The 16376-nt window shown below is 45.3% G+C and overlaps 1 protein-coding gene across 1 annotated transcript in view; it reads left to right on the top strand.

The window, feature by feature from the left end:
• Nucleotides 1-16376, top strand: part of CDAN1 (codanin 1) — a 70013-nt gene that overhangs the window by 25762 nt on the left and 27875 nt on the right. Inside the window, exons 9-10 of the mRNA XM_060262141.1 lie at nucleotides 7476-7565; nucleotides 16227-16302. Of these exons, the coding sequence (XP_060118124.1) occupies nucleotides 7476-7565; nucleotides 16227-16302 (166 nt within the window). The remainder of the gene's footprint in view (nucleotides 1-7475; nucleotides 7566-16226; nucleotides 16303-16376) is intronic.

Here is a 16376-nt window from a genome sequence, read left to right as displayed (position 1 = left end):
CATATAACTTTTTATAGAATTGTTCCACAATTTGACATATCTCCTTTCTTTTAAATTTCTCATTATTTCCATCCCTCAATACTGTTATTATTCTTTTGGTACTCTCCTTTTTCAATCTATATGCTAACCATCTTCCCGGCTTATTAGCATGCTCAAAATAATTTTGTCTGGCAGATTTCAACTTTTTCTCCACTTCTTCCACAAGTAATAGATTTAATTGGTGTTGTATTTTTTATTTTATGTTGAAATTCCTGTTTTGTGGGTTGTGCTTTTAAGTCCTTTTCAGCTTTCTCTGCTCGTTTCATTAATTTTTAAAAGTTTTCGGCTCTTTCCTTCTTTTTCTTGGCATTAAACCTAATTGCCAACCCCCTAAAATATGCTTTGGCAGTATCCCAGACAACTTGCATCTTTACATAATGAGTTGTATTCTGTTTAAAAAAAGATTCCATTTCTATCTCCGACTCTTGGAGAAAGTGTTTGTTTTAGGATTTGGGTATCTAGTCTCCAGCTTCTCATTTGAGCTTCTCTAATCTTTACACTTACTGGATTGTGATATGAGATCACTCTTGGTTGAATTTCTGTCTCTACTAAATCTTTCATCAAATCTACAGACAACCAGCACATATCAATTCTTGACCAAGATTGACCAAGGTAGAATAATATGTAAAATCTCTTGTTATTGGGTATCTTGTTCTCCAGGCATTGACAAGATTCAATTCTTCTACTAGTTTCAAAAAACTTGTTGGCAGTTGCAATCTTTTAGTTTTACTGTGTTTATCTGATCTTTTATCCATTTGTCTATCAAAAACTTCATTAAAATCCCCTATTAGACAATATTCTGAATACTCTAAATCTACAAGCTTAAGGTGTAACTCATTAAAAAATTTATCTTGATGATCATTTGGTGCGTATATATTTGCCAATAAGATTTTCTTACTTTCCATAATAATTTCTACTAATAAAATTCTTCCATCTTCTGAAGCAAACAGTAGTTGTGGGTTAAATTTGTCCTTTACATAAGTTGCCAAGCCCCTTTTCTTTCTATTTGGGTCCACTGCTACAAATAAATTGCCAAGTTTCTTATTATTCAAAAAATGTTGGTCCTTTGTTAAAATGTGAGTTTCTTGTAGACAAATTATATCAGTATCCAATTTTGCTAAATATTTAAAGGTCTTTCTTCTTTTTATAGGAGAGTTAAGTCCATTCACATTAATGGAGACTATTGACACCATTATGGATTCTTCTTATCACTATCTTATTTATCTTTTTTGTTCTGCAACCATGTTTGGTATTTCTTTGCTCGACTTGCCTCTTCTTCCTCTGATATATCTTCATCATCATCTTTCCTTCTCCTTCCTTCCTTTTCCCCACATTTCTCCAAGAAATTTTCAGCTTAAAAGAGTTAATCCTATATATTTTGTCCTCAAACGTAAAAAGCAGGCCCTTTGGCAATAGCCATGTATAAGGTATTTCTCTTTCTCTTAAAAAGTTTGTTAAATCTTGATATTTTATTCTCTTCTGTCCAACTGGCCACGGCACCTCTTTCAAGATTTTTACCATATTTCCTGCTATCACCACCAGCTTGTCTCTTTGTCTCAAGATATTGTCTCTAGTTCCCTTTTTTGTAAGTTTCAAATGAGTTTCTCTGGGTAATTCATTCCTCCTGGTGAAGCTTGATGGTACCCGCTTAACATAGTCAAACTCTTCTTGTATTTTCTCTGGAGTCACCTGCAAAACCTCTGCAAGGCCTTCATTAACAATTTTCTGTAGGTCTTTGGATCTGTCCTCTGGTACATTTTGAAATCTCAACATATACGCTGCTCTATCCATTTCCAACTGAATGACTGGAGTATCATATCTTCTGCTCTTTTTCCAACTGTTCTACCTTTTGTGTATTGTCCACCACTTGGGCATCTAAAGCCCTCAATGCTTTGTCGGTTTCTGCTGTTTGTTTTCTATTCTCTTGAAGTTCTTGTTTAATTTCTGTCATTTGTTCTCCTATATTGTCTACCTTATCAGTCAGTTGTACAATTGCTGTCAATAGGGCATTCTCCATTTCTTTCATATCTCCTTGCACATTTGCAGCAGTAAGCTTTGCTGTGCCAGGTGGGAGGCTAGGTGACGGGGTCAAAGCTCTGCCTTCTCTGTTCTCTTTTTCTCTTTGGGCTTCTTTTAGTCCAGCTGCCGTTTCTCCTGCTCTCCTACTTCTTGCTCTAATATTTCATCCAGTATATTGCCAAATAACTAATTTGGAGCACCATAGACTTGTTTGTATCCAGCACCTTTTTTCTGTTAAGACCAATGTTTTAAAAATACAATAATTTGTTTAGGAACACCACCTTCTAGCTTATGTCAACAATCTGGAGAAAACCCCAAATAACGATAAAGAGAAAGTTAAACGGAATCCTCCATCAACAACAAATGTTCAGCTGTTAGCAACAAGGCAAAAGTCAAGCTCACAATAACAACACTTTATAAAATTGCTCCAGAGTTCAATCCAATCTATCCCATAGAAACCTGTTCCAAATAAGCCAAGATCAAACTTCCAAAGTTATTCAATTAGGAGATTCTCTTCTTTCAAAACCACTGTAATCCTCAAGTAGGAAAAATTCAAAAGTAGAAAAGAGAAAAAATGAGAGCCAAAACACCACACACAAAAAAGAAAAGAAAGAAACAGATCCCAACACCAAGCTTGGGGAATTATCTTTGTAATCCAGCAAAAGAGACAAAAATAGAAGCAAAAGAAAAAAGAAAGAAAAAAATTAAACTTCAGCCAAATAATTATAAGTCATCCAATTCTTTATATCCCACAGGAAGAGATACAAAAAACCCATGAAAAGAAGAAAAAAAAGAACCAAAAAACCATAGGACCATATATTCCAACCACAATTTTTGTAATCCAGCAAAATGTGAAGCAGTGAAGGGTCAATAGGACAGAAGAAACAAAAGTTATAAATAGCTCTTTATTGCAGGGAGGAGTGTAGCTCCTTGTAAAGCAGTGTCAAATCACATTTCACTCAGTATGTAGTTAACAGCAACCAAGTTTCACTTTGAATACACATCTTTCTCCCATCAACCAAAGTTCTTCTGAATCCTTTATAACTTTAAGACCAGCAAAGTTTTATTCAAAGTCTATTTAAAATTTTCAACACCCCTATGGGGGACAGGCTTCACCACCCGATAATGGCACCAGAAGACAGCCATCGTTAAATGACAAGGGCTTTTTTTTCTTTTTGAAGCTCAGTTCCATTCAATCTAGATCAGTTGGGAGTTTCTTTATATTAGCACCGATGTGAGCTGAAAGGACATTGCCGGCATAGTAAAGAAACAGTTCCAAAGTCTAGGCATAGTCTTTTAGAGGCCTTTGAGGTGAAAAGAGAAGGAAGGCGGGTGATTCCCCCCCGCCTTCTTCTTCACGCTTGCCTCTACCTCTGTTCTTTTTCGGCTTTCCAACTCTTCAGCGCTTCTCCAAATCTAGTCCTCCAAATTTTAAAGCAAATAAAGAGAAGTGACTTACAGTCTATTGCTTGATGATCAGAATCCAGTTAGGTTATGCAGACTGCAGAATCCAAAGTTAAGAAAGAAGCCGGTGTTCAACCCTGATGCCATTGAAGATGGCGATCGGGACAGCGAGGCTCACAGCGAGAGCAGACATAGGAATCAGCTGCTGCTGAAAATCCCGATCACACCCTCAAGCTGTCGGCCCTCTTGGACCCTTTCCAGAGTCTACGGATTGGGTCCACCAGTAGGATGGACCCCTCTCCCGTCTAGATTAGAGAACCTCCCGCAGAAGCTCGTCCGTGGGGGTTCTCTATATTGGGTTGCCAAAACTGGAAGTTCGTTTCTTGGTTTACTAAGGAGCGTACAGCAATGAAGCTTTGGAGTGCAAGTGGAGGAACACAAAGTGAATGTGGCTGAGCACAGGTGAGAACGTTTTATTGTGCCTGCCCTGTGGTGGTGATGGCAACAAAGTGAGATCACTTTTCCTCCTCCATTGTGTCCATTAAATGCAGTCCATTGGAGCTTTTCTGGATTGTAAATGAGGCCTGTATCCTAGGCTTGTGAAAATGTAGACATGGAAGGTGTACTGGCTTGCTGTGATGCCTTTGTGATATCCCCGGGCCAAAAGAAGCCCACCTTAAGCTTACTAGGGACAGGGCCTTCTCAGTTACAGCCCCTATATGGTGGAACCAGCTACCGGAGGAGGTGAGGGCCCTGCGGGACCTTACTCAGTTCCGCAGGGCCTGTAAGACAACCCTCTTCCGGTTAGCTTACACTTAACTGGTACTGGAACTAATGTAGTTTATCAGACTCTTGCTATTTATATTGTTATAAGGTTCGATGTTTTAAGGTTTTAAGGTTTTAAATGTTTTGATTGTTTTAATTGTTTATATATTTAAACGTTAATCTAACTTATGTCTTATTTTTCTGTTATGAGCCGCCCTGAGCCACTTTTATTTTATGGATAAAATCACTTGCATCCACTGTGACTCGAATTCCACATTTGGTGGAGTTCCATCTCAGGGTGCCAGTGGAGTGCATTCTGGTCCTAGTTGTATGGAAGACTATCAGTTAGACTATCTGATTAAGCAGATAGGCTGCTCAGAAATGTGCAGCCCACCACATCTAGACTTGATCCTTGCTCTTCATGGCTTTTGATATCAAGCCAGGTTGGACTGGTTGAATTGGATATGGGTAGTAATAAACTGTTCTGGTGGGAGGGCATAGTTCTGGCCACTTTGAAATAGGTGGTTGTATATCTCCTCCTGAAGAAGACAACCCTTGACCCCACTGGCCTGAACAACTACTATCCAATGGCCAATATCAATTTTTTGTCAAGGTGATAGAGTGGGTAGAGGCTGCACAGCTTCAGGTTGTCTTGGAGGAGTTGGATGATCTAGACTCATTTCAATCTGAATTTGTGTCTGGCTTTGAAATGAAACAGCCCATGTCATCCTAAAATATGATCTTCACTGAGAAACAGACAGGGTGAATGCATCCCAGTTGATTCTTTTGGACCTCTCAATTATGTTTGATACCATTGATCATGATATCCGTCTGGTGAGTCTGGCTGAATTGATAGTGGGGGGTGATGTGCTTTTTTGGTTCCAATCTTATTTGAATGGATGATTCCAGAAGACAGTGCTGGGGGACTGCTGTTTGGCCCTGTGGCATTTATGTTATGTTAAGCATCTTGTCTTCCATGCTGTTTAACATCTACTTGAAATTGCTAGAAGAGAACATTGTGGGATTTGGAGTAAGGTGCCACCAATATGCAGATGACACCAAGCACTCCTTAACAGTTGAATCATTTGGGTCTGTGGAAGTCCTGAAAAGATGCCAGGAGTCGATAATGTGGTGGATGAAGGATAGTAAACTGAAACTCCATCCAGACAAGACAGAGGTGTTGCCAATAATGTTTGAGAACAGAGGAATCAGTCTGTCCTAGAGGGGGGGGTTGCACTCACTCTGAAGGGACAGGTTAGTAGTGTGGGGATACTGTTGGATTCTGACTGACAACTGGAATCTCTTCTGTGGCATGTAGTGCCCTTTACCAGCTTTGGCTGAGGCACCAGCTATTGCCATTCCTCAAAAAGTGTGCTCTGTGCTCTGATTACATCCAGGTTAAATTACTACAATGTGTTTTACATTGGGCTGCTTTTGAAAACAGTCTGGAAAATTCAACTTGTCCAAAATGCAGTAGCTAGGCTATTGTCAGAAGCAGGATACAGAGTTCATATCACCCCAGTGCTGAAAGATCTGTGCTGGCTGCCCATTTGTTTCTGGGTACAAATTCAGAGCATTAGTTCTTACCCATAATTGATATTTTACCTGAATGGCCATTCATTCATTCAATGTCTATCCCATCCTTCCCTGGAGGGGGGCTCAGGATGGGTTACAACATAAAATTCATACAATAAATCACTTATAAATACAATAAGCTGTAACTGAAAATACACAATTTCATTAATTAAAACCAATAAATATAATTAAGATGGCATCATGTTACCGTGAATCTGTTTCAAGTATTTACTAGAAATGGTCTGATCAGTGGGTTCTTGTCAGCAGTTTCAAGCCAGCAGCTTGACTAGGCAGCTTGAACAGGAGGGGCCGATCATATTGGATGTCTGCTGCTTCAACTAAAAGCCTGGTGAATAGCTCCATTTTGCAGGCCCTGTGGAACTGTAACAAGTCATGTAGGGCCCTGATCTCTATGGGAAGCTCATTTTACCTGGCCCTGGTTTAGGCTTGATGGACATCTTTTGGGCTGGGAATTACCAATAGATGTTGGTTCGGCCAATCTTAAGGCCCTTCAGGGTACATACATTGTGCCTCTTCCCATATTGTGCAGCCCACGAGTTAAAATCTGCCTCACAAGCCATGGTCTCTGTGCCCCGCCCCCCCCCCCCCCCCGCAGAGGTAAGGCAGGTGACAACCTGAGAGAGATGTCCCCCCCCCTTCCCCATAGTGGCAGTTCCCATATGGAATACACTTCCCCCTAAGGCTTCCCTGGTTCCTACATTGGTTTCTTTCAAGTTGCAGGCTGAAATGTTTCTGTTCACCCAGGCTTTTAATTAAGGAGTTGATCTTTTAATACTACCAGTTGTAAGAATAAACAGAAACAATCCTTTTGGTAATATTTCACTCCTACCAGACAAAAGTCTTGCTCCCCACGCACCCCAAAAAACACCCATAGGTTAATAATGCTTTTTTGCCTGGTGTGAGTTTTCTTCTCAGGTTGCACTTTTGTCTGATAGAATGCAAAGAGAAGTGGGTGTACAATTCTGTCCTCTTAGGATACTGTCACCTGTACAAAAGAAAACAGTGTCTCCAAAGTACTTTTATACTGCAAGTATATTGGGGTGAACCCCCCCCCCCCCGAGTCTATTAAGAAAACACTAAGATACCATTTTAAAGTGTAGATAGATAACAGTCCTTCATGATAACCTGGTGATCCTTCTTGATCACCTGTAGAATATTTGCCTTACCACAGACTGGTGTCTACTTGGGGTGGAAAAATACTTCAAGGCAGGGCTCATCTGCACAACTCATCTGCATAACTCATTTGCATATGCCGCACACCCCTGACATCGCCAGAAGGGGGAAATGCATTTCAGCCCTCCTGCCTGCTTTATCAAGCAAGGCGGTAATCCCATTTTTCCACATAAAGCACTACTGACTTGCTTGGCAGTAATTCCAGCTGATTTCAGTGGAGTTTTCTTATGCATAATATAATAGCGAAAGTATGTGTCCTGATGTGCTGGGTTTTTGAATGGTCACTAATATAATCTATAAATTATAGGTTATAGAATGAAATCCCTTTGTGCTGGGATTGGCTGTGCTTACATGCTGCTATGTTGCTTATAGATGAGTACAGTACTATGGCACGAAGAATGTGGGTTGGTGGTACATCTGACTATTGTGATTTTGGATGTTGAAAGACTAACTGTTGACATGTCTGTCTCATTCAACAGGGATATTTTCTACGAGTTACTGCGTGAATGGGAAGATAATAGTGAAAAATCAGGTTGGGATTTTGAGAGGTGCCTGGGCAACAGGATCAGGTAATAATCTTTGGTGCAGCATTTTTGCTACCTACAAGTTCTCTTGGTGATTCAGTAGAAGTCCTGATCCTGATTCTCTGCCTGGCGGCAGTGGTTAACTGGCTAAAAGTGAACCAACTGAAACTAAACCCTGAAAAGACAAAGGTAATACTGGTTGGGAAGGGGGAGGCCTTGAAGGATATTGTTTTTCCCGCTTTTGATGGAGCTCGACTGACCCTTGCTGATTCATTAAAAAGTCTTGGAGAAGCAAGTTAATGCAGCTGCAAAAAAAGGCTTTCTACCAACTCAGCTTAGCCCATAAGATGGCCCCATACCTTGATACGCCAGACCTGGCTACCTGGATCCATGCCACAATAACATCAAAAGTCTAGTAGCACCGTAAAGACTAAGAAAATTTGAGGCAGGTTATGAGCTAGTGACTCATGAACAGCCATGCCTTGGCTTCCGTATCTCATTTCTGCTTGTACTTCCTTCATCCTTTGGGGAGACAATGCATCCTGTTCCTCTTGCACTAGGTGAACATATGAAGCTGCCTTATACTGAATCAGACCCTTGGTCCATCAAAGTCAGTATTGTCTTCTCAGACTGGCAGCGGCTCTCCAGGGTCTCAAGCTGAGGATTTTCACGCCTACTTGCCTGGACCCTTTTTGGAGATGCCAGGGATTGAACCTGGGACCTTCTGCTTACCAAGCAGATGCTCTACCACTGAGCCACTGTCCCTCCCCTAACCCTAACCGTAACCCTAGGTGCTTTGCAAGACATTGATGTTGCATGAGCAGAATTGCCTAGCACTCAAGGAGTGCATGCTACACAGCAGAGGACTACCTCCGCAATGGATGAGGGAAGCGTGAACAAAACAAGGTATAGGATTCAGATGCTTACCACATCTACCTCAGACAAGTAAAAACCATGTTTTAATGCTTCATAGAGCCTTAGTAGGAAACTTGGGCATGTTTGGTATAAAAGTAGGATGGGAAGTCTTAGTTGTAGCAATTGTCTTTCTGACTATCAGCTCACTGTATCAATGTTAGCCGCCCTGAGTCCGCTTGCGGAGAGGGCGGGATAGAAAACTAAAGTAATAAATAAAAAAAAATCTGTGATCTTTGGCCCGTGGGTCAGCGCTCTCAGGTAGCTTGCAGAATCCCACCTATTATTGAATTGTGAGCTTGTATAAAGGAGCCCTTTTCTGCTGTTGTTTGGAAGGTCCTAGTGCACATGCATAGAGTAAGGCCATCATGTCTCCTGCTGCTACTCGTATACATGTTGAGAGAAGTAGCAGGAGAGTGGGGTGTGGTCACTCTGCATTGGAGAGGGTTCCTAGTTAGTACAGGGGGGTTTGTTGCAGCTTGTCAAGGCCACTTGACACATCTGCCAGTTGGTTCTCCAGTCTGGCCACCGTCTTCCCAGTTGGTTCTCCATACATGCTTGCGATACAGTACCTCTTTTGCAGTGGAAGGGCAGCTCTCTGCAGTACCCCTTCTTTGCCTTGTCTTTGTTTTGTCACTTCTTTGTCTTGTCTCTCTTTGCCTTCCCCTTGCCATTCAGACCTCCAGTTCTTTGTGCATGTGCTTGTGGCATAAAACCCACCCACCCCTTCCCACCAAAGCTCCCCGTTATTTGCTTTTATTTTCACCCCTGCCAGTCTCCCTGTTTATCTCATTCCATCCCCTTGGTTCTTGCTTTTGGCTGTGACTCTCATTTTGTTTTTCACTGTGGTATACCTCCTAGTTTTTGGCTTGTGTTTCCTGTCCCTTAGTCTTTGGGTCTGTAGGTCACAGTCCAAACCTTGATACCAGCGAGGTTATAACTCTGGATCTTCCTCTCAAATAGCTTTGTATTCCATGATTGTCAGGTAATGTGCTTGCATGTCAGTAGATACCATGCTGTTGTCTGGGGGATGAAGCTGGGTCTTGGTATGGAACAGTTGAAAACTATTGCTCTAGCTTAGTGGTACTTGTCGAGAGCCACATTCACAATGACTATCAAACAGAAGAACCACATTTATTTCAATCCCAGGCATGAGGCCAAAACTCAGACAGGCTTGCAACTTACCTAGTCCTTTGGTGTGGTAGCTATTTCAAGTTGGGAATCACCTGATGAACACAGGGTCCACCAGAAAAAGGCCTTAGCCCAATTTGCTGAAATGTTGTGTGGGTACCTCATTGGGGAGCAGTGCACAGAAGGAGGCGCAGATGGCATGTCAGAGAAGCATGTGTGGCTCTGGAGCCACTAAGTATCACTGCTGTAGAATGTATTCCATTATCAAAAACGGGATAGACTTTTTAAGTGTTATTGGTAATGAACATTGTAAGCTGCAGTTTTCTAGTCATCTGTCACCTGCTTCTCCATTGTGCACTTGTACATTCTTGTTCCAGTTCAGTCAGAAGGAGGTTTTGCTTTTCATGTGTCCTCCCCTGCCTCTCTCATTGCATGTAGAATGTAATGACCAAACTAGTGTGTTTGCTCTTACCTGTGATATGAAACACAAGTGAAGACAAAACCTATATCCAAATTTAGAGTGTTTTGGGGTTTAGATCAAGAAGGAAGCATATAAGCCCAGTAGTAGTTTCTGGGATCTTCTTCGTGGTCTCTGTGCTTCACACTCATGGGATAGTGTGCCTGCGCCTATCCCCAATTCAGGACCTAAAAAGCCTGGGATTTTTCCGTGCTTGGCGCCACTGGGCATGTGCAGGCGTCCCATTGCGTATGCCCGCAGGCGTCAGTGCAGGGATCCCGCTAATTCCTTTCTGACCGCCACGCTGAGAGGATTCCCTTTCGTGTGTCCCCAGTCGGTAAGGTAGTCGTTGGATTGCCTTTCTATCTTGTTGTATATAGCCCGTTTGTTATTTTTCTTAGTGTAGTTGTTAGTTAGTTAGTTAGTTAAAAAAAAAAGTGTTGTTGTTGGACTTGCCCTTCGGGGCTTCGCTTCGCCCCCCCCCCCGTTCTCCCCCTCAGAAACTTTCCTGAGCGGGTTTTTTCCTTGCGTCTATAGAAAGGCGCTGGGTTTTTTTTCAAGAGGTGCCGATCTTGTGGGAAGAAGATTGCCCCCCCTGACGGTCACTCCCTTTGTCTCCTTTGCCTGGGCGAAGGGCACCGTGTGGACTCTTGTGTGCATTGCTTAAGCTTCTCAAAGCAGATGTGCAAGAATCGAGCAGCGAGACTTTCAGCTGCATTGGTCGAATCGGCACTTTGGCCGCAGAAGATGGCATTGGGCCCATCGGTACCGATGGGAGAGTCCACGGCCCCTCCTGTTGCATCAGCCGATACATCGCCGATCAGGACCGAGATGCCCATCGAGCGTGGGCGATCCACTAAGCGTCCCTCTGAAGGGTCGGTGGACACCCCAGCGAAGCGGCATTGGGATGAGTCAGGGACCCGATCATCCGCGCCGAAGAAGGCGAAGTCTAAGGAGAAGCGGAAGAAGAGGTCGCCCACACTCCTTTGCCCTCTCAAGATGCCTTGGCGTCGACGGCTCCACCAAGAAAAATCCTGGTGTCCCCTCGTCTCAGCCCTTCGGTGTTGAGAGGCAGCGCTTCCCAGCAATTCCATCTCTCGGCATCAGAGCAAGAGATCCATCTCACCCAGCGATCCCATTCCTCTGGATCCAGGCAGCGTAGTGAGAGTGACTCGGTCTCAGAAGTCGAGATGTCGGCACTGATACAATTGGCGGAGCCGATGGACCAGGCGAAAGGTCGAAGAGAAGTGGAACCATCGTCAGCTCTTCGACGCTTCCCACCACCACCACCACCTTGGGAGCAGCGTCACTGGCCTTCGCCTTTCTCGTACCCCTATCCACCATACCAATGGTACCCCTCGAGGGACTACGCAGAGTGGGACCAACAATCTGAGGCATCCCAGATGTCGAGACTCTCCCAACACTCTAGACGTCGCCCTTCGGCAGCGATCTCCGTCCCACCTGAGAGGTGCGCTGTGGCAGTAGAGGAGGCCCACTCACGCTTGTCGGTAGCGATTCGATCGCCCATCAGGGAATCGACACTGATGCTTTTGGAGCATTCGCTGCGAAGAGGGTCCTCATTGTCGGAATCAGACATCGGTACTGACGATCTGGAGAGAGCCCCAGAACCTTCGCCAGTGTCGCATTCGGCTGAGGATCTTCCTATTTCGCCATCGGAGGATCTGAAGTCGTATGGAGACCTGGTCAAGAGATGGCGACTTCTCTTTCCCTTCCAATAACACAGCCGCAGCCTGTCGTGGATGATACGATCTTCGACATAATGCAGTGTGACACATCGACTGCAATTGCATTGCCTGTGACGAAGGTGATCCTTCAGGCAGTAAATGAGCCCTGGGCGAAGCCTGCCTCCACTCGGGTGTCATCAAGGAGATTGGACCACATGTACTGAGTCCAAGAGGCTGGAGCAGAATTCTCTCATCCGAAGCCGAATTCTGTGGTTGTGTCATCTTCCTTGAAGGCTCGCAAGGTTCACTCTTCTCCACCAGATAAGGAAGGGAAGAAGCTGGACAATGTGGGGAGGAAATTTTACTCCGCAGGGGCTCTGGGAGTGAAGGTATCTAACTATGCTGCGTGCATGGCTAGATACCCTCTCCTGCCCTCCCTGAGCGAGGAGAAAAGAGTGGCGGCTAAGAAGCTGCAGAAGGAGGGTTTTGTTGTAGCCAAACAGCAATTGGCTGCAGCAAAACATATGGTGGACGTTTCTGCAAAAAACATCACGTCAGCTGTCTGCCTTCGACGCCACTCCTGGTTGAGGTCAACAGCCCTCCAACAAGACACCAGGGCCTTCGTGGAGGATTTACCGTTCGAGGGAGAAGGCCTCTTCAGTACCACGACTGATAATGCTTTGCAAGAGATTGACAAGAGCATAAAAACCTCTAGAAATCTGGGAGTCCCGGCCCCTTCTAGAGCTCCCAAATCCAAGCAGTGGCACAAACCTTGGGTCAAGAAACCCTACCAGAAGTTCTCCCCAGAACAGCAGTGGCGACCTCGCTCTACTCAACCGGAAAGCAGGTCTCCATACAGGGGGAACAATAGAAACTGATACGCCTCTCAGACCACTGGCAAGTCCAAGGGCACTTGCCCTCAAAAGCAGGGCCTTTGACTTTTCAGTAGCACGCGTCACCGTCCCCATCCTTTCTTCTTCCATCCACCTCCACCCTTTCCTACCGGCCTGGGAGTCTATCTCAACGGACAGGGGGGCGCTTTCCATCGTAGCGGAAGGCTACAGAATAGACTTGGTTTAGATTCTGACCCAATCCGTGGTAATCACCACACCCCCTTCCCCACCTCTGCTGGCAGAGGTGAGCAACCTCCTACAGAAACAAGCCATAGAACGGGTCCCGATGGAGGCCAGGCCGGGAAGCTTCTACTCTCATTACTTCCTGGTTCCCAAACGGAATGAGGGTTTGCGACACATCATGGAGCTTTGGAATCTCAACAAGTTTATCCTGTACCAGAAGTTCAGAATGTCCACTCTGCAAACAATCCTGCCCCTCATCAACCAATGGGACTGGATGGCAACTCTGGACCTCAAGGATGCATCCATCCACATCAGCATCCATCCTGTGTTCAGACGCTTCCTCTAGTTTGCAGTAGGTTCTCAGCACTTCCAGTTCAAAGCCCTTCCGTTCAGCCTGTCCACTTCACCTCGGGTGTTCACAAAGATGATGAGCGTTGTGGCTGCCCATCTCCGGCTTCAAGGGATAGTCATTTTTCCATACATCGACGACTGGCTCCTTGTGGCGGAGTCGAAAGAGGCTCGATCATCCCACATTGCTGTCACTCTTCGTCTTCTTGACACCTTGGGTCTGCAGGTCAGTTTGGAGAAATCACACCTTATTCCATCAAGGACAGTTCAGTTCATAGGGGCTTTGCTGGATACGAATCTGCATTGTGTGTTCCTGCCTCAGCAGAGAGTGGTGGACATTATCAACCTTGTGCAACTTCTGCAAAGTTGAAAGTGGGGCACGGCGCAGCAGCTGCAGCAGATGCTGGGGCTGATGGTGGCGATGACAAGCGTGCTACTTTTTGCGAAGCTGAGGATGAAAGGCCTACAACTCTGGTTTCTCCGTCAGTTTCGGCCATTGAGAGACTCACCTTGGAAGAGGTTTATCATTCCACCGGCGGTTCTTCAATCTCTGCAGTGGTGGAAGGCAAAGAGAAACATTTGCCAGGGATCTCCATTTCATCTCCCTGCACCCTCTGTGACTATCAGAACAGATGCATCTTTGTGGGGTTGGGGGCCAACATGGACGGTCTGGGGGGGGGCCCTTTGCCTCTGAAATTGACTCACTGCCACATAAATTATTTAGAACTGCTGGCAGTTCATTTTGCTCTCCGCTCCTTCTGTCCCCTAGTGACGGGGAAGGTTGTGGTGTTGCTAACGGACAATACCACTGCCCTGTGCTACATCAACAGGCAGGGGGGGACAGTCTCTTGACGGCTCTGTGCCCTGGCTCTGAATCTGTGGTCAGAGTGCCTGGACTATGACATCTTCATGAAGGCCGCTCATCTCCCTGGGGTCCTCAACTTGCAGGCAGACTCCCTCAGCAGGGACGCGGCTTCCCCCCATGAGTGGGAACTGCAGTGGCGCTTCCTCCAACCTGTTTTCCAGCTTTGGGGGTATCCTCAGGTGGATGTCTTTGCCACAGCCGAGAACAGGAAGTGTCCTCTGTTTTGTTCTAGAGGGGGTGCGGATCCAGAGTCGTTGGGAGACGGTCTGCTGTTTCCGTGGGAAGGTCGGTTTCTCTTTCCGCCTCTGCTGTTGTTGACGAAGGTGGTCAACAAAATCACAAGAGAGAGACCATGCTGCATCCTGGTGACTCCCTGGTAGCCTCATCAGAACTGGTTCCCGATCCTGCTCCAGTTGGTGAGGGGGGTCTTCTACCAGCTCCCGGCGGAACCGGACCTTCGGTCAGCTCAGGGAGGTCATGACCTCCATCACAACGTGCCCCACCTGAAGCTGACAGTGTGGCTCATCGACCCTGTGTGTTCTCTAGTAGAGTCCAGCACGTCTTCCTGAATAGCAGGAAACTTTCCACCCGTGCTTCCTATGATAGGAAGTGGCGGAAGTTCCTTCAGTTCCTAGTTGGTCCTTCAGTTCCTCCCCAGAGAGTGGGATTGTCGGTAATTTTTGAGTTTTTGCTATCCTTGGTGGATGCTGGCCTTGTTTTTTCCTCCATTAAGGTTTATCTGGCATCAATCTCTGTGTTCCATGAACCAGTGGAGGGACATTCTGTTTTTGCATACCCTCATTCTAAGAGGTTTTTGAAGGGTCTGCTTAGGCTTCATCCCCCATCTAGATTGCCCCCACAGTTGTGGGATTTGACTCTGGTGCTGGACAGACTGACTTGTCGTCCCTTTGAGCCAATGGCCACGTGTTCATTACAGCTCCTTTCATGGAAGACTGCGTTTTTGGTAGCCATCACATCAGCACGTCGTGCAGGAGAGCTCACGGCAATGCGCTGTGACTACCCGTATCTTGTTTTTCAGGAAGCTGGAGTTTCGTTAGCTCCTGATATTTCTTTTCTCCCAAAGGTGGTTTCTCAGTTCCACCTCAATTTAGAAGTTTGGTTGCCCGCTTTTCACCCTACGCCTTCCTCGGATGAGGAACGTAGGTTGCATGCTTTAGATGTAAAGCGTGCTTTATTGTTTTATTTAAGTCGCTCCAAAAGCTTTCGCAAGGACAAGCAGCTTTTTCTTTCATACGCTGTCCCTAAGTTAGGTTCCAGGATTTCATCTCAGAGGCTGTCAAAGTGGCTCACTGAGACTATTAAATTGTATTATTTGTTGGCTAATTCGCGGCCACTCTACAAGGGCGATGGAGACTTTGGTGGCATTCCTGAAAGGCGTGCCCCTGACAGATGTCTGCAAGGCAGCCACCTGGTCCTCTCTGCATACCTTTATGAAGCACTATGCGCTGGACGTGCATGCTCATTTGACCGTCTTCCCGCCTCCAGGTATGTCTTGCTTGCTAATCTCCCATGAGTGTGAAGCACAGAGACCACGAAGAAGATAGACAGGTTGCTTACCTGTAACTGTAGATCTTCGAGTGGTCATCTGTGCATTCACACTACCCACCCTCCTTCCCCACTGCTGACGGTCTGCCTCCAGTAGGAGCTTCCAGCGGTCAGGAGGGAACTGGCGGGATCCCCGCGCTGGCGCCGGTGAGCATGCGTACTGGGACGCCTGCGCATGCCCAGTGGCGCCGAGTGCGGAAAAATCCTGGACTTTTTAAGTACTGATTTGGGGATTGGTGCAGGCGCACTATCCCATGAGTGTGAATGCACAGATGACCACTCGAAGATCTACAGTTACAGGTAAGCAACCTGTCTTTTTTGTTTAGAGTAATGTCCCAGCAGCTTGTTTCTAGTTCTGTTGCATAGCTTAGAAGAAGCATTCATTAAGAAGAAGAAAAGTGAAATCTACAGATAGTAATTTAATTAAATAAGAGAGCTGTGGTTGGTGTGCATACAGTAGAAGAAATAATGTAAATAGATCAGGAGGAATGTCTTCCTGATCAGGGGAATTAGAAAGAAAATTGCATTTTTCATTTTTGACTCTTACACGGCTTGAAATCGCTCTGGAAGACATTTGCTATACCTTATTATCCATGCAAAATTAAAGCTATTCTATTTGCTGGGACTAAATAAGGGAGAATTCACAATTTGTCTCTTATTTCACAGAAATATGATGGCTCACCTTTCAGCAGCCTGTAACTACAGCCACTTTGCCAGGCTCTTTCAGAAACAGCTTCTTCAGGTAAGGAATGACAGAATTACTCATTATTTCCCACTTGCAGAACAGTAGTTTTTGCTGACTGGTGGCAGGACTTC

Source organism: Heteronotia binoei, chromosome 21 (assembly GCF_032191835.1).
Source record: "Heteronotia binoei isolate CCM8104 ecotype False Entrance Well chromosome 21, APGP_CSIRO_Hbin_v1, whole genome shotgun sequence".
Taxonomy (NCBI): Eukaryota; Metazoa; Chordata; class Lepidosauria; order Squamata; family Gekkonidae; genus Heteronotia; species Heteronotia binoei.
The sequence above is the reverse complement of the archived record's forward strand: the minus strand, read 5'-3'. Positions and strand labels throughout refer to the sequence as shown.